The sequence below is a fragment of the Coregonus clupeaformis genome, chromosome 36 (genome assembly GCF_020615455.1).
Source record: "Coregonus clupeaformis isolate EN_2021a chromosome 36, ASM2061545v1, whole genome shotgun sequence".
Lineage (NCBI taxonomy): Eukaryota > Metazoa > Chordata > Actinopteri > Salmoniformes > Salmonidae > Coregonus > Coregonus clupeaformis.
In genome coordinates this window covers 27,922,113-27,944,566 of record NC_059227.1, presented here as the reverse complement: position 1 = coordinate 27,944,566, position 22,454 = coordinate 27,922,113, and the positions used below count along the sequence as shown (strand labels likewise).

Sequence of the window (22,454 nt, the reverse complement as noted above, 5' to 3'; positions counted from 1 at the left end):
AAAATCCTACAATGTGATTTTCTGGATTTTTATTTCTCAATTTGTCGATATTTAGGGGAAATGTGGTTTTTCCCCCACTGTATATGCTTAAGGTATCTAAGGGCAGCTAGTAAAAGCAGGCTAATGCTAATAGATGAAGAGTATCATTCAACTTATGGTATCTCAGTTCATTCTTTATGTAAGAGTATCGGCTAGTGGTGTGATGTCCACTTGTAAAGAGGCTCTATAAGGGGGTGTTCATAATCCATTTGAACATTGTGGATGCCTGTGCATGGAAATGTACCCAGCGTGCTGTGAGACAGCTGTATGTGTGTGTTGTTAGCCAGTTGTGCTTGAGACATCTGTGGCATTGTGTTGTGTGACTTAACTGCACATTTTAGAGTGGCCTTTCATTGTCTACAGCACATTTACATTTACATTTTAGTCATTTAGCAGACGCTCTTATCCAGAGCGACTTACAGTTAGAGTGCATACATTTTCATACTGGTGCACCTGTGTAATGATCATGCAGTTTAATCAGCTTCTTGATATGCAACACCTGTCAGGTGGATGGATTATCTTGGCAATGGATAAATGCTCACTAACAGGGATGTAAACAAATTTGTGCACAAAATTGGAGAGGAAGAAGCTTTTTTGTGCGTATGGAACATTTCTGGGATCGTTTATTTCAGCTCATGAAACATGGGACCAACACTTTACATGTTGCGTTTATATTTTTGTTGAGTATTTGGCTTGGAATGCAGTTTGGGTTACAATGTGTTTAGCGAATATAAAGAGGAAGAAAGATAATCTTAGATCCAAATATACATTCAGACCGACATTAAAATGGTTATGGTTACAGCAGTCACATCAAGAGGCATTTACATTAGACTTGGATCCAAGTGAGTTCTAAGTGTGATGAATGTGGTTTCCACATGTAAACATCTGTGAAAAGTGGATTGCTAAACGAAAATTACAAGCAGTCACGGTGAACATCAATTTCTATAAATCGTACATCCCGTTCACATGGATTTGAGGTCTGATAGGGGTGTTTAAGGGAAATAGATTTAGTGTACCCATACTTTCTTTGATATGAATTTGCTCGTAAAGGATTGTCTATTCAGCTCACTTAGGAAGAAAAGGGGAGAAAAGGGGAGAACTAGATTTACTTGATCCAAAACCGATAGTGTCAGGTGAACTATATTTTCATGGGGTCAGTAAATAAATCGAAGATCTTTAGGCATTCTGTTTCTAGAATGTTTGTCATAAACACCTAGCTTTGGGCAGATATCTTTAGAATACAGTAACCTCTGTGGTGTCATGCTTTGAAGATAAAAACATATCAGTGTTACTTTCCATACAATGATCTCCAAACGCTCCGAATGGCACATTGCAAAGGTTTTGATTTTCAGTCTAGGAATATTTTACGTCCTTTAGATGATTTCAGAATTGACCAATTAGCTCAGAGGTTATTCAGAGTAGACTATACATCACTGTACACAATTTCTAGAGTCCATTCACTATTAAAGCTTCATCAGAAATGTTAACATTTTTATGTAAAATCAACAGAACTTATGTACACAATATTTCATATTTTGACCTTTGGCTGAAGTAAAATGACCAACATATTACACATACTCAATTCTGTATTTGTAAACTGTCCCTTGTCTTTCAAAAGCTTGGACAAGATGTCAATGTAAGAATCATTCACTCCACTGTATCAGTGTAGACTTTCAGAGTGGCTGTTGGCTGCTGTGGAGTTCTGAGCTTAATGTCGCTCCCAAGTTTCTGAGCTTAGTCCAAATATCTTGTGTAGCAACTTCCTCCTGCTGGCAACACTTCATCATGGCTCCCACCACTCAGAAAGTGAAGGCGTACACCACTCCCACGACCACAATGTTCCCAATGGTGGCGGTGATGGCAATCCAAAGCCAGATGGCGTCGCGGGACATGGGCTCCCGCTCCGGCTGGTCATGGGCTGCCATAGAGGCGGCGTGGACGCTGGCTGAGGAGTTGAAGAGGGAGTGGTCCGTGCTGTAGTCATCGTTGGGTGACGAGTCCATGAAGGCCCCCGCCATGACAGACTGAAAGAGAAAAGGAAGTCCATTAAACTTTGTACCGCAACATTTTATGTATAACCCAAAACACTCCTTCCCTATCAATATAGTCCAGTAACCTAATCTTCTTCTCCCTTTGGATATTCATTGAATATGCAGTTCATTTATCTCCTTTCCAATATTAAGTAAATAGTCTGAAAACATTTCTGCAATGGCTTTGATTCATTGTGAATGCGGAACCCTTATCTGGAATAGGCCATTGGAGCACATATTAAGATTATATAAATATTGTAAAACTTTTTCATTGAAAGGCATCTACAACAAGCTACTGTATTGCCAATGGAATGCTTTTCCAGCGATAGTATGGAACCTACATATTCCTACACCTACGCATACACATTCAGAACATACACACAGTATCTCAATACCCATCTACAGTAGGGAAGAGGATGGCAAGACAGCATCCACTATGTTCAGAAAATAACACACAGAATATATGAGCTGTGTTTAGGTAGCCAAACCCCAGAAATATGATAGAGGGACAAGAAAAGTGTTCTCCTTCACACAGTTGTATCCTATACAACACAGTCCGTATTAGAGCATAACCCATAGCAGCAAATTACCACTCTGTCACTGAGGTCCCTTCTCATTAGTGTACAATGGGGAAAGACGTATTCTAATGTGATGTCGCTGCTACCTGCATCTTTGAAAACCCTTCTGTGGAGATTTGTTTGTCACATGTAAAGTAAATATTCAATAGAGGTTAAGAGATACAGTATACAAAATAGATTTTGTAAACATTGTCTCAAAGAGGGGATGGAGTACGAGATCCTTTATGAGTGCCTTGTTCCCTTTCATTCCTATAGAGATTAATTGTTTGCTCATCTATAGCAAACTAATAAAAAAGAGCAATAAAGGGACAGACAATGCCACATAAAGACCTGATCAAGGAAAGGGCTGTGATGAGTGTTCCGTAGATGTGTCTGATTTTTCAGGTTTCCACCTGACTGCTCCAGCTTTTCACACCTCACAGATAATGAAATGAGCGGAATTAAAGAGACAGTTCACCTACACGTCAAACTTATTTCCTCTCATGCCCAGAGGGCAAAATATACCGTATTACATCTTAAGAATGTAATGTTATGGTTGTAAAGTGGTTTTCTGGTTGAGAACATGTAATTTAACCAGACTACCCTGAAGAAGGCACTGCATTGCCGAAACGTTGGTTATTAGGTTGGTAGCACACAGTGCCTTTGGAAAGTATTCAGACCCCTTGACTTTTTCCACGTTACAGCCTTATTCTAAAATGGATTAAATACATAAAAATCCTAATCAATCTACACACAATACACCATAATGACAAAGTGAAAAGAGGATTTTAGAAATGTATGCACATTTATAAAACATAAAAAACTGAAATACCTTATTCACATAAGTATTCAGACCCTTTTCTATGAGACTCGAAATTGAGCTCAGGTGCATCCTGTTTCCATTGATCCTCCTTGAGATGTTTCTCCAACTTGATTGAAGTCCACCTGTGGTAAATTCAATTGATTGGACATGATTTGGAAAGGCACACACCTGTCTATATAAGGTCCCACAGTTGACAATGCATGTCAGAGCAAAAACCAAGCCATGAGGTCGAAGGAATTGTCCGTAGAGCTCAGAGACAGGATTGTGTCGAGGCACAGATCTGGTGAAGGGTACCAAAACATTTCTGCAGCATTGAAGTTCCACAAGAACACAGTGGATTCCATCATTCTTAAATGGAATAAGTTTGGAACTACCAAGACTCTTCCTAGAGCTGGCAGCCCGGCCAAACTGAGCAATTGGGGGAGAAGGGCCTTGGTCAGGGAGGTGACCAAGAATCCGATGGTTACTCTGACAGAGCTCTTGAGTTCCTCTGTGGAGATAGGAGAACCTTCTAGAAGGACAACCATCTCTGCAGCACTCCACCAATCAAGCCTTTATGGTAGAGTGGCCAGACGGAAGCCATTACTCAGTAAAATGCACATGACAGCTCGCTTGGAGTTTACCAAAAGGCACCTAAAGACTATCAGACAATGAGAAACAAGATTCTCTGGTCTAATGAAACCAAGATTGAACTCTTTGGCCTGAATGCCAATTGTCACGTCTGGAGAAAACCTGACACCACCTCTACGGTGAAGCATGGTGGTGGCAGCATCATGCTCTGGGGATGTTTTTCAGCGGCAGGGACTGGGAGACTAGTCAGGATCGAGGCAAAATGAACAGAGCAAAGTACAGAGAGATCCTTGATGAAAACCTGCTCCAGAGTGCTCAGGACCTCAGACTGGGGCGAACGTTCACCTTCCAACAGGACAACGACCTTAAGCACACAGCCAAGACAACGCAGGAATGGCTTCGGGACAAGTCTCTAAATGTCCTTGAGTGGCCCAGCCAGAGCCCGGACTTGAACCTGATCTAACATATCTGGAGAGGCCTGGAAATAGCTGTGCAGCGATGCTCCCCATCCAACCTGACCAAGCTTGAGAGGATCTGCAGAGAGGAATGGGAGAAACTCTCCAAATACAGGTGTGCCAAGCTTGTAGCGTCATACCCAAGAAGACTCGAGGCTGTAATCGCTGCCAAAAGTGCTTCAACAAAGTACTGAGTAAAGGGTCTGAATACTTATGTATATGTGATTTTTCAGTTAAAAAATAAATAAAAATATCAAAAATGTCTAAAAACCTGTTTTTGCTTTGTTATTATGTGTTATTGTGTGTTTTATGTATTGATGAGTATTTTTACTTTTTTAAATCAATTTTAGAATAAGGCTGTAAAGTAACTAAATGTGGAAAAAGTATTGGCTCTGAATACTTTCCGAGTGTGCGAAATTCTATCTTTCTTTTTTCAGAACCATTCAAAAGTTTGGACACACCTACTCATTCAAGGGTTTTTCTTTATTTTTATTATTTTTTACATTGTAGAATAATAGTGAAGACATCCAAACTATGAAATAACACATATGGAATCGTGTAGTAACTAAAACAAATATATTTTATTTTTGAGATTCTTCAAATAGCCACCCTTTGTCTTGATGACAGCTTTGCACACCCTTGGCATTCTCTCAACCAGCTTCATGAGGTATTCACCTGGAATGCATTTCAATAAACAGGTGTGCATTCTTAAAAGTTCATTAGTGGAATGTCTTTCCTTCTTAATGCGTTTGAGCCAATCAGTTGTGTTGTGACAAGGTAGGGGGGCTATACAGAAGATAGCCCTATTTGGTAAAAGACCAAGTCCATATTATGGCAAGAACAGCTCAAACTTGCAAAGAGAAACATCATTACTTTAAGACATGGTCAGTCAATACGGACAATTTCAAGAACTTTGAAAGTTTCTTCAAGTGCAGTCGCAAAAACCATCAAGCGATACGTTATCCCATCTGGTTTGCACTTAGTGGGACTGTATTTTGTTTTTCCACAGGACAATGACCCAACACATCGCCAGGCTGTGTAAGGGCTATTTGAACAAGGAGAGTGATGGACTGCTGCATCAGATGACCTGGCCTCCACAATCCCCCGACCTCATCCCAATTGAGATGGTTTGGGATGAGTCGGACCGCAGAGTGATTGAAAAGCAGCCAACAAGTGCTCAGCATATGTGGGAACTCCTTCAAGACTGTTGGGAAAGCATTCCAGGTGAAGCTGGTTGAGAGAATGCCAAGAGTGTGCAAAGCTGTCATCAAGGCAAACGGTGGCTATTTGAAAATTCTCAAATATAAAATAAACTTTGATTTGTTTAACACTTTTTTGTTTACTACATGATTCCATATGTGTTATTTCATAGTTTTGATGTCTTCACTATTATTCTACAATGTAAAAAATAGTAAAAAGAAAGAAAAACCCTTGAATGAGTAGGTGTGTTCAAACTTTTGACTTGTAGTGTATATAACAGACTACAACCAAACTGTCTCTGTAGCAACCAGGTAAATGTGTATTTTGTCATGACAACATTAACAAGTCATAGGAAAGACGTCATTTGGTTGTTATCTGGGGTCATTACAACTAAATAAATGCTTCTAATAGTATATTTCTGGTTGTCAAAAAGACATGAACAAAATGTCCTCATACAACCATCATAAAAGACAAGTTTAACAATAATTTAAGGGGGTGCTTATATTTGCCGTTACGTTATGGAAAAGTTTTTTTTTTGCGTATCCCAAACTCACCCTGAGACACTTGCAGGGAGTGGGGTCACGGCCAGGGTCGCCATTGTTCCGCACCCTGTAACAATTGCTCAATAGTACAGCAACAGATAGTTTTTTTCACCTCGTCAGCTCCGGTATTCAAACCAGAAACCTTTCATTTACTGGCCCAATGCTATAACCTCAAGGCTACCTGCTGCCCCTGGGTGGATACTCATCTCATTGAAGAAATTATGCTTTCAATAAGTTTCCCTTTTATCTGTTGATCAGAGAAGATTCAAACCATTTGAAACATGATTGGGGAATGTGAACATACATTAAAAGTAAATGATTCCTCAAACATGTTCTTTTTTTCATTTAAAGCTGTTCACCAATGCAAAGCTGACTCTGTCGCTGACTTTGTCTGGTAATGGAATACACACTGTCCATTTGTGAACTGGACATCCATTCCAAGGTGTCACTAAGAGGTCGACTGCTTGATTGCTATACAATGCTGTCAATACTTTCCATTGAAGTACCTTACAAGGTAACTAAGACATAAAAGTGTTGTCTTTAATCAATTGTTCCTTGTTTCATCTGCTAAACATCACTGTCATACACATGCACATGCACATGCACATGCACACACCGACAAAACACTAAGACGCACAACAACCCAGACTGCCCCAGGCACCTTCCCTCAAAGGGACAAGTCAGTGTGCCTATGAAGACAAACCGCTCTGTCCGAATGAGCGATGGCGCTCACACATGCTCATTCGTTCATGCATCGTATTACACACGTCTGTCTCCAACTAGCCATTAAAGTGCTATGTTCAGGGTAATAGAGGTGTCTGTCACCACCATTGCGGCTTTTAGAAATTGCTTTCTGGCTAGAACAAATGGATCTTGCATATTGGTTCCCTAGTGTAGACTGTGCTAAATCACAGCTGAGACAATAATTAAGAGATCAACAAGATAGCAAGGTCTGGAGCCTCAATACTGCCCTGGCTAGATGACCTGGATTTATTATCTAAATTCAGTTGATTTCCTGCACTCATTTGCTCTTTGTCACTGTCACAATCCCTTTCTATGTAAATCTCCAAGTGTACAGTTAGTATTTTTTGTCAGTGCTTTCTCCCCTTCACAATGTCTCGTGTTGCTCTGATGCTCGTTCTATTTTGTTAGGATACCCACTGATCCTCACATAATGAAAGTGAAAAGAAGTGAAAGACATCACCATTTATTTTGTGTTAAAATATGACCACTTGTTGTAGTACACAGTACAGTATGATAGCACATAGAACACCGTACTTCTGTCTGTTTTTTATCAGGGGAGAAAGCAAAGCATTTCAAAAGAGCTTCCATAGGACTGAACATCAACAGAGTACAAACTATATCCTCATATGAGTCTCAGTATAGTCCCTGTATATAAGCGGCTGTCTTCAACCCTACAGCCTGGACTAGAGGATATGTGTTAGAGAGCACTTTAGGATTCTCCTTTACAAAGCAGCTGTCAGAAGCTGTCAACGTCTTTATGTTTCTACAGGCAGTTCCTCAAATAAGCCTCCAGTCTGTCGTCAGTCATGGAACTCTCTGTTCACTAAATTATCTTCGATCCTATAGCCAGAGGTTTCAGCGTGAAGAAAAAGGATGTAACATGTTGTATTCTATCGCAAGTACAGACTAAATATCCCAAAGCTTGCTTAGCAGAACCACTGAATGACCACTCACATGTCCACTTTGGACTTAGAGTATAGTAATGACTCTGAGCACTTCCATCAACTGTAAATTACTCACCTGTGAAGTGCACTTTCTCTTATTTCCACTAGTATCCCAAAATAATCAGTATTTCGTACAAATAGACTACTGAGCCAATGGGTAGCAACAGTGACATTCTCCTCTCTTCTCCTAAACACACTGCAAATATCATCCATTAACTACGGGCTACTGTGCACACTTATGGTAATGTTCCAGGCCATTATAATGCTTTTATTCATACAAACCAAGCAGGGAAAGCACGTGTTTACAGAAAATGCCCCATGTGTTTACAGAAAAATCGGGTGTCCCCGTTAAGTCAGGCTATAATTACTGTAAAATAATGCTATTTGCAAGAAGTTGAGAATACTACATGCTTTTGAAACGTCCACACAGCATCAGTCACGACTACCTCTCTCATAGCTGCCTCTCTCACGAAACCAAAAGAACCCATCATTCAAAAGGTATATAAATGTCTAAAACTTGAGAAACCAATATGATATCGTCTCTAACAAAACATAAAGTGAAACACTTCAATCTAGTAAAAATAGGTTCATGGATGGTTCATGGATTCACACGTATAGCAATTCTGGCCCACATATTCTCAATTACTTTTTTACGGACTTCAATATGGAGTCCAGTACCTATAAACCCCTGCTTCACATGACAATACATATCTGAGCTTTACCACTATTTTCCCATACGGACTTTGTTATCCTGTATGCTATTACAGACCAGACATTTAAATCTGCTATATCCTGACCTTTGTACATTTATTGCTAAGAACTCATTCCATGTCTCTCAGTGAACTCTGTTACTACGGTAAAGTATTCTATGCAAATCACGCATAGGACACTTTGTCATCTTCAGGTAATAAGAACTACACTATTTTGCATAGTTCATGACCTACCATTTCATTTGGAAAATGTGTTGCAATTGTTGGATTTCTGCCTCCACAATCCATAGACATGCTATTTTCCCCAGTCATATCAAGCCTACCTCCACTTAATGAGTGTGGCGTGTCATTTATAGCATGGAAAGCAATGCTGAAACATGCAAGCAATTTCACGTTACAAAGTAGTATCTGGCGAGGCACCATTTCTCAAGCCTGTCTGGTTGAGTGCCGTCATACTACTGAAGACAGAGAATCTTTGACAAAACAGAGTTAGCCAGCTATTTTTGCTATTTTTTTGCTTGTTCCAAATCACTCAGATCTGTAACAGTACTATGTGCCTGCCTGGGCCAAGCTCTTCTTTAATTCTCTCTTGGCTCTGTAAGAATTACACAATGCTGTACTAATCATTAGCCTATCATTGCTGCACACCCCCTTTTATACAAAAATTCACCAAGCTTCCCTCTCTCTTTAAACCTCCACGCCGTCTTTCTATCTTCCCCTGGATGAGAATGTCTTATGGGGATAAAGGAAAATAGAAAATGTGAACCGTTTTTTTGAAAAGTGTAGACAAGGAGGAAGAATAAAAACATATCATGATATGCCACAATATTATCACGATATGACATGCTATCGCGATATACCACGACATATCGCCCGGTACCAATTTTGTATTGAATTATCAATATTATACTGTTTCCCACCACTACTACTTTCCCCTAAAAGTTTGTGTCTGGGCTCAGAGTGGGGCTAACCACATTCCTGTAACAGCGGTGGCCATCAAGCAAACTGAGCAAGACGTCCATCACTCAACCATGACAAGAAGGACATGGGACTTTCCGCAGACTGTGATTAGTCCCCTCCTGCTGGCTCACTGCCTGGGTGAGTCTTCACTTTAGTATGCAGCCAGGTGATAGGTTAATCACAAAGAGGGGCATGGGATCTCAGAGTTAGCGTTAGCGCCACTCTGGGGCTGGGCTCCATGTGATGTACTGTAACGCTATCCACTGGGCTGCATTACAGGGTACAGGCTGCTTTCTTCACATTATAAGCACAGAAATGCGCACACGGCAGTAGGCTATAAGCCCGAATGTTCCAAAATGCAATCAATTAGCGGGAAAACACCATTCTCAAAAGTGACCGCAAATACGATTATGCGTGTAATGCTTTATTATAAGGGTAAATTTTTATGGTGAAAATGATTTTCCCCAAATGTTAAACTCACACGCCGCCTATGTATGCCAGTTAGGCTCTACACCGGTTGTAAAGCGGATTAATGTGCTTCATTTTAAGAAGTTATTTGGCCACTTTAGTTGTGATACAAACCTTATCAAAACATATAGGCCTATGGGCTAGACTACATGAGGTGTGTGACTATGATTCGAAAAAGTCACCAAAAAAAGAAGGCATTCGCTGTTTCTCGCCTTACTGCACACAAGCTGGGCATCATTCACAAGTGATAATATATCATTCACAAGTGATAGGCTAATATTGTCACCCATCAGACTATTCTTGATTTAATCTTGTCTTTACATATACTAAATAATATATGTGTGAAATTTGTTTTGATTTAGAATGGACCATTGTCATGAACCTGTCTCGAAACATGTCATCTATGCACTTAAATAGCGAATGGAGGACGCTTTTCCCGTGGTTCATTTTCATGCCAGCCAGGTAGGCTATACTCCTGTTGTAAAGAGAAGCAATGTCCTTAATATTAGGAAAGTTGATAAATAAATATAGTAGGCCTAGCCTATAGAAAGCTGATGGTATCCTCTTTTTACTAGAGGCCATCACTCTGTTTTCTCACGCAATTGTGCAACATGAACTCGTGGGCTCTCATGACGTGTTTGATTAGATTTTCAATCACATTTGCATTGATGTCAGAGTGATTAGAGTGCTGAGTACCAGGCAGTTAGCAAGGTTGGTAGGCTACTAATGACCATCAGCAGCATCAGAGCTAGGAGAAGCCTAGGTACCGTGACTAAACGGTCACTGGAATTTGACTGCGGTCATGATTCGTGACCACCGGTGTGGTCATACCGAGTAGTCATGGAGTGTAGACATCCTCTAGACAACATAAGTCACAAGAAGTTACCTATTGACTAGTCCCAATGGCAAAACTAATTGGGATCTGAGGGGAGCAACACCTCAAATAGTTTGGTACCTCCAATTCCACACAAAATTTTTGCATAACAAGTATTGACACATTAACCCTTCAAATGTCATTTCTTGAAATAGACATTGACATATCACACCGAAAAAAATACATTTATACCACATCATTGTTAAATACTCGTTTCTGATTGGGTAGAAGGGCATTCTAGAATGGGCATTAAAACCTCTCTGACTTTGAATCACAAAAAGACTTGAAAAAAGTAACTGAGAGAGAGAGAGAGAGAGAGAGTGAGTGAGAGAGGGAGTGGGAGAGAGAGAGATAGAGAACGAGAGAGAGAGAAAGAGAGAGAGAAAACCCATACATTTGGACTAACATTAGATAACACACTTTTCCACCGAGCGATAGCTTCCAATTTCCCTGAGATTGGAGTGTTTTCAGTAAAGTGGCACTGCAGGAGTATGATAGCAGCCATAGCCCCTGTGGAAATAAGCATATTTGCCAGGACTTTCTGTAACAAACTGTGTAAGTATTAATAGAGAGATAGGTATGGAGAGAACATTTGACTGATTGCTATTCCTCAGATGTGGCGCATACCCAGCACAGTTCACGTTTGAGTAGTTTTCTGCTTTGCATTTGAAATGTCATTGAATCATGACACCACAGACCTCAAGTTCAAGTAGAACTACTTAGTCAAAACATTTCCATAGAGATTACACACAGGAGTAAACGAGGACTGAAAGTGGCTACCTTTTTGAATAATCTTGGTTGTGTCCCAAATGGCACCCTATTTCCTATATAGTGAACTACTTTGACCAGAGCCCTATGGGCCCAGGTAGAAAGTAGTGCACTATATAGGTAATAGGGTGCCATTTGGAATGGGCCCCTTCTCTGGGTTGGTACTACTGCTACAATAGCAATCCACAGTGTTCCACAGTGCAGAGGGCTATAGGGATGATCCAGAGGACTCTCCTTACTGTACACTCCTTGGCCCCCTTTTATCATACTGTTCATGATGAGTCACTGGGCAGATAGATGCCCTCCAGTAAGTCTGAGTTGAACTCTATGACCAGTGTATAGACCAGGAGCAGGACTGCTGTATGCAGCAATGGGTTTGTTCCCTACACCCTTAACTATGTTTGTTTGAGGCACTGGAAGTAACCCCCGCTGTAGTGATGATGAGTTACACAGGATGTGGAAGCCCTGTCCCCAGACCAGTTGCGTCACAGCATGGCTTCTACTGTAATGTGACATAACCAGGGTAGAATGGGGACCTCTGACTCCGCCAAGACACCAGGTCAGATACAGCCTTCACGATGCAATTTATAACCTAAGGGCATAATTTAATGTTTCAGAAGTTATAACACAATTTTAAAAAATGAAGAATATCGTCTTTAAACAAAGATGATATTTTCTTCTATTCAATTAGGCTTGCCTGAATGTAAAGAACACAACATGTCTGAGTATCTGTGAATATATTAAATATGATGAATTATGATGTGAAACAATTACATCAATCAATAATGATATGTCCCATTCAATAATAACTACATCATGGAAAGAAAATTCACGTTGACAAATCGTCACCTCTGGTGAACATTGGACCAGCAACATTTCATTTAGATTTACATACTACAGTGAGGGAAAAAAGTATTTGATCCCCTGCTGATTTTGTACGTTTGCCCCCTGACAAAGACATTATCAGTTTATAATTTTTATGGTACGTTTATTTGAACAGTGAGAGACAGAATAACAACAACAAAATACAGAAAGATGCATGTCAAAAATGTTATAAATTGATTTGCATCTTTATGAGGGAAATAAGTATTTGACCCCTCTGCAAAACATGACTTAGTACTTGGTGGCAAAACCCTTGTTGGCAATCACAGAGGTCAGACGTTTCTTGTAGTTGGCCACCAGGTTTGAACACATCTCAGGAGGGATTTTGTTCCACTCCTCTTTGCAGATCTTCTCCAAGTCATTAAGGTTTCGAGGCTGACGATTGGCAACTCGAACCTTCAGCTCCCTCCATAGATTTTCTATGGGATTAAGGTCTGGAGACTGGCTAGGCAACTCCAGGACCTTAATGTACTTCTTCTTGAGCCACTCCTTTGTTGCCTTGGCCGTGTGTTTTGGGTCATTGTCATGCTGGAATACCCATCCACGACCCATTTTCAATGCCCTGGCTGAGGGAAGGAGGTTCTCACCCAAGATTTGACGGTACATGGCCCCGTCCATCGTCCCTTTGATGCGGTGAAGTTGTCCTGTCCCCTTAGCAGAAAAACACTCCCAAAGCATAATGTTTCCACCTCCATGTTTGATGGTGGGGATGGTGTTGTTGGGGTCATAGGCAGCATTCCTCCTCCTCCAAACACGGCGAGTTGAGTTGATGCCAAAGAGCTCGATTTTGGTCTCATCTGACCACAACACTTTCATCCAGTTCTCCTCTGAATCATTCAGATGTTCATTGGCAAATTTCAGACGGGCCTGTATATGTGCTTTCTTGAGCAGGGGGACCTTGCGGGCGATGCAGGATTTCAGTCCTTCACGGCGTAGTGTGTTACCAATTGTTTTCTTGGTGACTATGGTCCCAGTTGCCTTGAGATCATTGACAAGATCCTCCCATGTAGTTCTGGGCTGATTCCTCACCGTTCTCATGATCATTGCAACTTCACGAGGTGAGATCTTGCATGGAGCCCCAGGCCGAGGGAGATTGACAGTTATTTTGTGTTTCTTCCATTTGTGAATAATCGCACCAACTGTTGTCACCTTCTCACCAAGCTGCTTGGCGATGGTCTTGTAGCCCATTCCAGCCTTGTGTAGGTCTAAAATCTTGTCCCTGACATCCTTGGAGAGCTCTTTGGTCATGGCCATGGTGGAGAGTTTGGAATCTGATTGATTGATTGCTTCTGTGGACAGGTGTCTTTTATACAGGTAACAAACTAAGATTAGGAGCACTCCCTTTAAGATTTGTGCTCCTAATCTCAGCTCGTTACCTGTATAAAAGACACCTGGGAGCCAGAAATCATTCTGATTGAGAGGGGTCAAATACTTATTTCCCTCATTAAAATGCAAATCAATTTATAACATTTTTGACATGTGTTTTTCTGGATTTTATTGTTGTTATTCTGTCTCTCACCGTTCAAATAAACCTACCATTAAAATTATAGACTGATAATTTCTTTGTCAGTGGGCAAATGTACAAAATCAGCAGGGGATCAAATACTTTTTTCCCTCACTGTACCTTTTCAGGTCGAAAAAGACAACACAATACTGTATATGGATTATAAATGCAGTAAATCACTGCACTCATTAAACATCGCAGATCCTTTGAAGAAAATTAACATCCCAGACCCAACATCCATATCATTATGTTCCTTTTGTGCGCTCCTTGGAGAATTCTTAATTTTATGTATTTATGTAGTTTAATTAAGTGATGACTCGTGAAAATGTATCAATGCCCATTAATAACTCAAAATATGGTTGTTTGGATTTTTTTGCAATGGTTGTTGGATTTTTTGTATTATCAGTTAATTTACTTTATGTACATCTGGTAATGTTAATGGGGGTAAAATATAACTACTGCCTGATGCACTGCTGTGCAAGTAAGGTATTGGGGGCATTTCCTTCTGCTCTGTAAGGTTAAATATTGTAAGTCATGGACATGCTTGTTCATTCACAGTACATTGCTATTAATAGGGAGTAGAAGAATGACGGATGACTAAACAAAAGATGATCTAATGTATGACCACAGTCCCATTTATTCACTTGACCATGCCTGGAATAGGGGCCTAAATATATTTTAAGAAATGTTTAAGTCGATTAAGTTTGGAAATAGGTTGCCCTCCTTAGGCTGCTTCCTTGTCCCTGTGGCTACAGGTAATGGCTCACTAACTCTATGGCATCCCACACTGACATTTTCATTTGCGCTCCAATTTCCTTTCTCTACAGGGTAAACAACCTACAAGCATCATGGGTGTACATCCTCATTCATTTACACACAGAGGCATCGTGAGACATGGTTATCAGCATAATCACCCTCTCTACAGAATACACTGAAGCCACTAATAAGCATCTCGCTTACTGACAGCTGATGTGTGCTGTAAATTAATTTAGCAACAAACAACATTAATGATCAAAACCAAGGATGTATAGAATAGTATGAGAGCATGAAATAGAAAACATGAATGTAGTAGATTGATGCTAAAATCAGTGTGTGACATATAACATACACAGCAAGAGTCTTGCAAAAGCAGTAGAACTATTCCTCTTTAGTTATAGGGTATAAAAATGAAAATGTCTTAAGCAGTGGCCAAGCAGAAAGGAGAAATTCAATAAGAGTTGAAAGAAGCATCGGTATCAGTGGCAAGAGATAAACGGAATGGCTCAAGTAGGAATAATGGGAATTCTTGATTGCAATCATGGCCATTATATGAAAAAAAACGTGCAAACTTCAAGCATCCTTCATCATCTGTCAAAACTTAAAAGGAATATAGCCCACGATTAATCTGCATCAAAGGCACAAAATGAAGGATACGATTTAGGGTAAAGTCATTTGGCAAAACATTAGGGCTCATTACAAGTTTGCTCCTGTTTGAGATTAAGGCTAGCAGATAGAAACATTTCTAAAGAAAGCACCGTAAATGTTCAGACTGTTTATACCACCAACAGCGTAATGAAGTTAGGTGCAACCCAGATGATTGCTCCCTCTCTCTCTGGTTTCCAATGGACATGTAGACTAAAAGAAATGCTGGTTTAAAAACAACCCAATTTGGGTAAATATTGGACAGAACACATGGGTTATTTTGACCCAGCCAGTTGGGTCACAAACAACCAATATTTTCTATAAATTGGGTTGTTGATGCTGGGTTTTGAGCTATGATCCACATTTTCAGAGCAGAATACTGGAGTAGGGGCATGACTTTCAGATAGTTATTTTGGCTACCTGTGAGAGTAAATGTCATTCCAGTTAATCTGTTCTGTTGTATTGTCAGTACATGTTGAGCTCAGACAGGTTTGTATCTTTAATAAGGCTTACACAAGACTATGAGTTCCTTAAGTGCCTATGCATATCCCAATGTTGGTATAGTTACCACTTTGTTATAATATTGAAATAGTACTTTTATAAATGTCATATTAAAATGTGTAATGTGAAGGAATTTCACAATAATTTGCAGTGTACAAACTTGATGATAAACATTAATTACATTTACTCTCACAGGTGGCCAAAAATAACTATCTTAAAGCCACACCCCGAATAGGCCACGCCTTTGGATTACCCAAACATGGGTTAATTTCTTGAGTCAATTTCCGTAGCCCCGCGAAAATCTAACTAGCATAATACAAACATCCCCATCAAAATCTGTCTGTTTAAGGTAGAAATATCAGGTTTTTTGCATGGGCTGCATCTCAATCCACTGCATCCGCCAATATCGGCCTTCCGCATCTGCGGTCAAAGGTGGCAGAGCTAAAGCGGTGTTTGTCAGACCATGAGACATCCCGAAAATCGGTCTTCTCATGAAAACGTCTGTAGCATCTGAACGGTGGCCTACAAACTATTATGACTCCTCTATTGTGACCCCTGTTTTGCTGTAGGATGCTCACAAGCCTCACAAGACTCACCTGAAGGTAGCCCGGTACCAGTAAAAAAAATAATCATGGACGTTTCCTGATCTTTCTTATATCGCTCAGATATAGGACAGACACTTCAAAAACAACATTCCTTTAGATGTATTTTTTGGCTATCTGTTTTTCCATGTATGATGCTGTTATTCAATGTGTTTCTATGGGCTAATAGCAGTAAGGCCAAATTCAATATTTCATCTTTTTTACATCTTTTTTTTATACCTAAAGGGATCCCAAAATTCCAAATCAAATATCTAAATGATCCTTTGTATGACCATCTTAAAACAATTCCATATGTTATAGCTTAGTAGAACACCCCAACCCCGGCTTAAACTCTAGAGGTTATTTTCAGGAGGCATGTCCTATTGGGGACGTGGCGTTCAGATAGGTATTTTTGGCCACCCATGTAAATGTCATTCCTGTTCATCATGTTATGTTTGTACACTGCAAATTTCAATTTTCTTCAATATTCTTGCACATTACATATTTTAATATACAATTAATAACATTATTTAAATATCATAACAAAGTGGTAACTATCCCAACACTGGGATACGCATAGACACTTGAGGAACTTAACTTGTGTAAGCCTCATTAAGCTACAAAAGTGTCAGTGCTCACCCTTAATGTGTTTGACAATACAACAAAACAGATCAACCATAATGACATTTACTCTCACCGGGGACCAAAAATTACGACCCGAAAGCCACGCCCCTACTAAGCCACGCTTCCAGTCTTTTGATCTGACCCGGTGGATCATAGCTCAATAACCCAACTAAATGACCCAACTGGCTGGGTCAAAAATAACCCAACGTGATCTATCCACTATTTACCCAGCGATGGGTTGTTTTTAACCCAGCATTTTTTTGTGTATGAAGGCATAATGAGATGGAAGAGAGACATTTAATAATAAGAATGTAATAAGAATGGGAGTAATGTAATAAGGGTGAGTAGGAAGTGAGAAACTGAGGCACTTAGTGCTTATTCTTAAGCCTGCATAGTTACCAAGTTCTGTCATAGCAACCCATGTTGGAACAATTTGGTAAAGGAGCATCTCAGAGGGCTCTCCAGCATTAATATGAAAGTGACTACCTCCTGTCTGTCAGCCAGGGCATCGAGGGTGAGATGACACTGAGCAAAGCAGAGAGCGTCGTGGAGAAGTCAGGCAGAGAAACGTGGCGCCCCGGTCAAAGACTAATGGAGCGCTCTCTCAAGGTGGCAGGCAGAGCTGTGTCAACCTCTCTGTCTTACCGATGCCGTCCTCCCATCAGCCATCACTTCCTCGCACCACCGCACAGCTGTCTAGAGCCGTGGAGGAAAGCACCCTACATATTTCCCCCACACATGACCTCCCAGACCTAGACTCTGAACACCCACAGGAACAGAGACAGCCTTGATTAATACTGTTTTGTAGTTGACAGATGATTGAGGATCTGTCATTGATAAGTATAGTATGGATGGATGTTGAGTGGAATGAGTGGTGACATGAAGATATTTGATGGCGTCCTAGCTCATGGTTATACTGTTGTAATATCAGTCTTTATTTTGTATTTTCCTACAGTAACCTGAAAGTTCTGTATGCTGATTGCATAATGTGTTGACCATACACATTCAGTGTGGGCTTTGTGAGATACTATGGTCAGCTTTATTGAGGATTTAAAAACTTTCATCCCTGTCAGAAAGCCTCTAAATACAAGGGAATTTAGCTGATACCTCGTTACATTCCAACTAGTCAGGCACCTGGCTAACACCCCACACTGTAAGTTGTTTTGTTTCAACTAATTATTATTAAGTAACTGGTTCCACTGGGTTTTTTTCCGGCCCAAGTGTTACCAGAACTAAAAACAAATAGTTGGCGCAAACATAGCTCCAACTTGAAAAAACATAGGCAGAAATTCAGTCAACTTAACATGATGTGTTTGCTACAATTGTCTCATAAATATGACTTACCTAAAATAATCTGTGGAGGAACTAATGCTTTTAACATATAATGTTTTCATATTTGACACACGTTGACATGTATACAGTAATTCATATTCAACCTGTGATTTGAACTCACAACCTCTTCCAATCTTCTTGCTACCACAACCATGTCTGTGTCAATGACTGATTTCACCTGCCTTGCTACACATTGCACTTCAAAGTAAATCTCAGCTCTGTTAAAAGTACACTCAAGAAAATCTATTTTATTTATCATAGTGATTAAGGAGTAACATTAGATAACAGAAAAACCAAAAATTGCTGAAATAAGTAAATCAAATCAATGATGAGAGAATAGTTAGATTAACTGATAAATGACACAGATATGGTGGCATAGCCGGAAGATTGGAATGCCATGAACCAAGAGGCTGCCAGTTCAAATCCCAGGTGAGTATAAATGAACATGCACAATGTAATCCTGTATGTTAAATATATGTAAGTTAAAAACGTTGTATGTTAAAATCACTGTGTGTGTCTGTAACCAGTTGCACAGCCATTTTTAGTTAAGATGCCCAAATAATAATTTATAGTTTAATTAACATATGAGACGAGTTGAGCAAACACATCATTTTGAATTGACAAAATGTTTGCCTACATTTTCTCAAATTGGAGCTAAATTTGGGCCAACTATTTTTTGTTGTTGTTCAGGTAACACTTGAACCAAAAAGTGAGATTAAACAACACACAAAAAAAGCTAAAAATGAAATGGTCTTCTCTCCCCTTGGCCACCTTAATGACGCCCATGTTTTCTAAAAAGACATAGCCAACTTCATTTCCATACATGTGCAGCCATGAGGGCATCACACTCATAATCAGAGAAAAGTAAATAGGCTATCAATGAAAATCAAGGTGAATCGTAAACATTGTCCATTGACTGGTGTGTTATTGTCATGTTTCATTTATTAGAGTCGTTATGAGGAGTTACATGTTCAAGGTAAGAGTGGTAAATGACATTTCACATTGTAAATCACATATTTGCAATATGGCATGGTAACCTGCCATATAATGCCTAGAGTAGCCTACCTTAATATATATTGATCAACTCCGAGTCTATTGTAATTGCATAGATCTCATCTGGGCTGATTACATTTGATTACTTTAATTATCCTGTTGATTACACAGTTGTCTGACATCTCAGTCAGATATAAGAACTGCATTGATGATCAGAGGGACATCAGCATGGACAAAATAATAGAAAATGGATGAAAACATTTATGCATACATTTTATATTTTATTTTTATATTACTAATTTCATTACATTACATTTCATTAATTAAAAGTAACTTTAGCCAAATCTAATTCGTGCTAACATCGTATTATTTCCTAAAGCTTACTGACCAAATTGTATATTTTGAAAAAATCAACTAGTTGTATTACAGTCGGTTTAAATACTATATTGATCTCAAGATTTAGGGTGGGATGGCTGTTACAGCTGTTTATCCGCGAAAGGTTAGTTTAGCTTGTTGATGACAAAATCAAGTTAATCGGGAGAGAGAAACTTCGTGCGTATGTCGGTAGACAATAAATAACCCATACAGACGCCATAAAGAATGGGTTATCTCCTCACTACCTTCTGCACATTAGTAAGCTTTTGAAAACGCATTTAGCCTATTAGTTCAAATAATTATTAGCCGATAATTGCATGGAAACCACACATAACTTCTCTTGATTACTAATACCAAAAATGTCACACTCACTTACCTGCGCAGCCATAAATGAGAGATCCATTGTGTTACACCGTTGTTACACCGTTGTCTATCTTGAAACAGTGTCGAGTCGCCCTTGTTTTCTCCAAAATGTAATTAGAACGTTTTTCCCACCAACATTCTCAGATCCAGCCAACGTTCATAGCGTATGCAAGTAGCGTAGCCGAGTAGGCGACTATGGTATTGGAACATACGACAACCTTTACAGAGAGAGAAAGTGCGCAACAGCCGTGTGTGTGTGTGTGAGAGAGAGAGAGAGAGAGAGAGAGAGAGAGAGACTGAGAAGTCAGACCCGTTATTATTAAGAGAACCAGGAGAATCATGATGTCGCACCTTTGGCCCTCTTTTTAATAGCCTACAGTGATATGAACCCTAACTGCTAGTCACGCAGTGTTTTCGAGAGTAGTTATGACAGTCTAATTGAGTTGTCTTGCCTACTCTTAGCACATTTATCTGTGAATTTGGAAATACAACAAGAGCTTGTGCTTCAGTGTCATGCCCTGACATTGAGATCTCTAGTTGGGTTGGTCAGGGTGTGAAATCTAATTTATATATTTCTATGTTGGCCGGGTGTGGTTCCCAATCAGAGGCAGCTGTTGGTCATTGTCTCTGATTGGGGATCATACTTAGGCAGCCATGTTGCCTACTTTAGTTGTGGGATCTTGTTTCTGTTTGATTTTGTTATTTTGTCGGTGTTTATTAAAACAAACGACTATGTACGCATACCACGCTGCACCTTGGTCCGATCCTTTATACAACGAACGTGACATTCAGAAACCATGTCTGCTTGCAATATTTAATGAGGGCCATATTTCAAGAAGCAATTAATCATGCGCTGTCTGAGTACCTATGTTAAATGCAAAGGAGGCTGTATGATAAATTATTGGTAGATGGATTAGAAAATGTTTAATGTATTATATCTGTGGTCTATTTTCAGTATCCCCACGCTTTCTTTTGTCACTTTGGATGACATCCTTCATCTTATTCTTAATGATACTTCAGCGAATACAGGGGGTAGCCCCCCCTGACCTGGACTCAAACCCAGGTCCAGCGACTGTCAAGCCAACACCTTAACTGTCACACCAAGATGTCCGAACAGCTTACTGAGGTTGCTAGGTGTTGGTTTAAGGTCACTACATTACCCCCTTCCTCTGGGAGAGCGTGTCCCCACACTTCTCTGTACCAAGAATCTCACGTGTACACGCCTCTTTGATGGCCTCACAGGCGCCATCCCACTTTTGACACCAATGCGACTGTCAAGCCAACACTATAACCGTTACTCCAAGAGGTCCGAACGTACAGTACCAGTCAAAAGTTTGGACACACCTACTCATTCAAGGGTTTTTCTTTATTTTTACTATTTTCTACATTGTAGAATATTAGTGAAGACATCAGAACTATGACATAACACATATGGAATCATGTAGTAACCAAAAAAGTGTTAAACAAATCAAAATACATTTTATATTTGAGATTCTTCAAATAGCCACCCTTTGCCTTGATGACAGCTTTTCACACTCTTGGCATTCTCTCAACCAGCTTTACCTGGAATGTTTTTCCAACAGTCTTGAAGGAGTTCCCACATATGCTGAGCACTTGTTGGCTGCTTTTCCTTCACTCTGCCGTCCGACTCATCCCAAACCATCTCAATTGGGTTGAGGTCGGGGGATTGTGGAGGCCAGTTCATCTGATGCAGCACTCCATCACTCTCCTTCTTGGTCAAATAGCACTTACGAAGCCTGGAAGTGTGTTGGGTCATTGTCCTGTTAAAAAACAAATGGTAGTCCCACTAAGCCCAAACCAGATGGGATGGCGTATCACTGCAGAATACTGTGGTAGCCATGCTGGTTAAGTGAGCCTTGAATTCTAAATAAATCACAGGCAGTGTCACCAGCAAAGCCCCCCACACCATAACACCTCCTCTGTGCTTTACGGTGGGAAGTACACATGCGGAGATCATCCGTTCACCCACACAACGCCCCAAGACACGGCAGTTGGTACCTAAAATCTCCAATTTGGACTTCAGACCAAAGGACACATTTCCACTGGTTCTTTGCAGCAAATCGACCATGAAGGCCTGATTCACACAGTCTCCTCTGAACTGTTGATGTTGAGATGTGTCTGTTACCTCAACTATGTGAAGCATTTGTTTGGGCTGCAATTTCTGACGCTGGTAACTCTAATGAACTTATCCTC

General features: G+C 40.1%; 1 protein-coding gene across 1 annotated transcript; it reads right to left on the bottom strand.

Moving 5' to 3' along the window:
• Nucleotides 1-654: 654 nt before the first annotated feature.
• LOC121552475 (uncharacterized protein C14orf132) lies at nt 655-20,487 on the bottom strand. Its single transcript, XM_041865412.2, has 2 exons — nt 20,254-20,487; nt 655-2,063 (listed from the first exon to the last, which is right to left on the bottom strand). Exons 1-2 carry the CDS (start codon nt 20,278-20,280, stop codon nt 1,839-1,841), a joined length of 252 nt encoding a protein of 83 aa, XP_041721346.1. The 5' UTR covers nt 20,281-20,487; the 3' UTR covers nt 655-1,838.
• Between the last annotated feature and the right edge of the window lie 1,967 nt (nt 20,488-22,454).

Coding starts and splice junctions, on each gene's coding strand:
- LOC121552475 (XM_041865412.2), bottom strand. CDS start 20,280: ATGGATCTCTCATTTATGGCTGCGCAG. Junction 2,064..20,253: donor TCTCATTTATGGCTGCGCAG/GTAAGTGAGTGT, acceptor TTTCTCTTTCAG/TCTGTCATGGCGGGGGCCTT.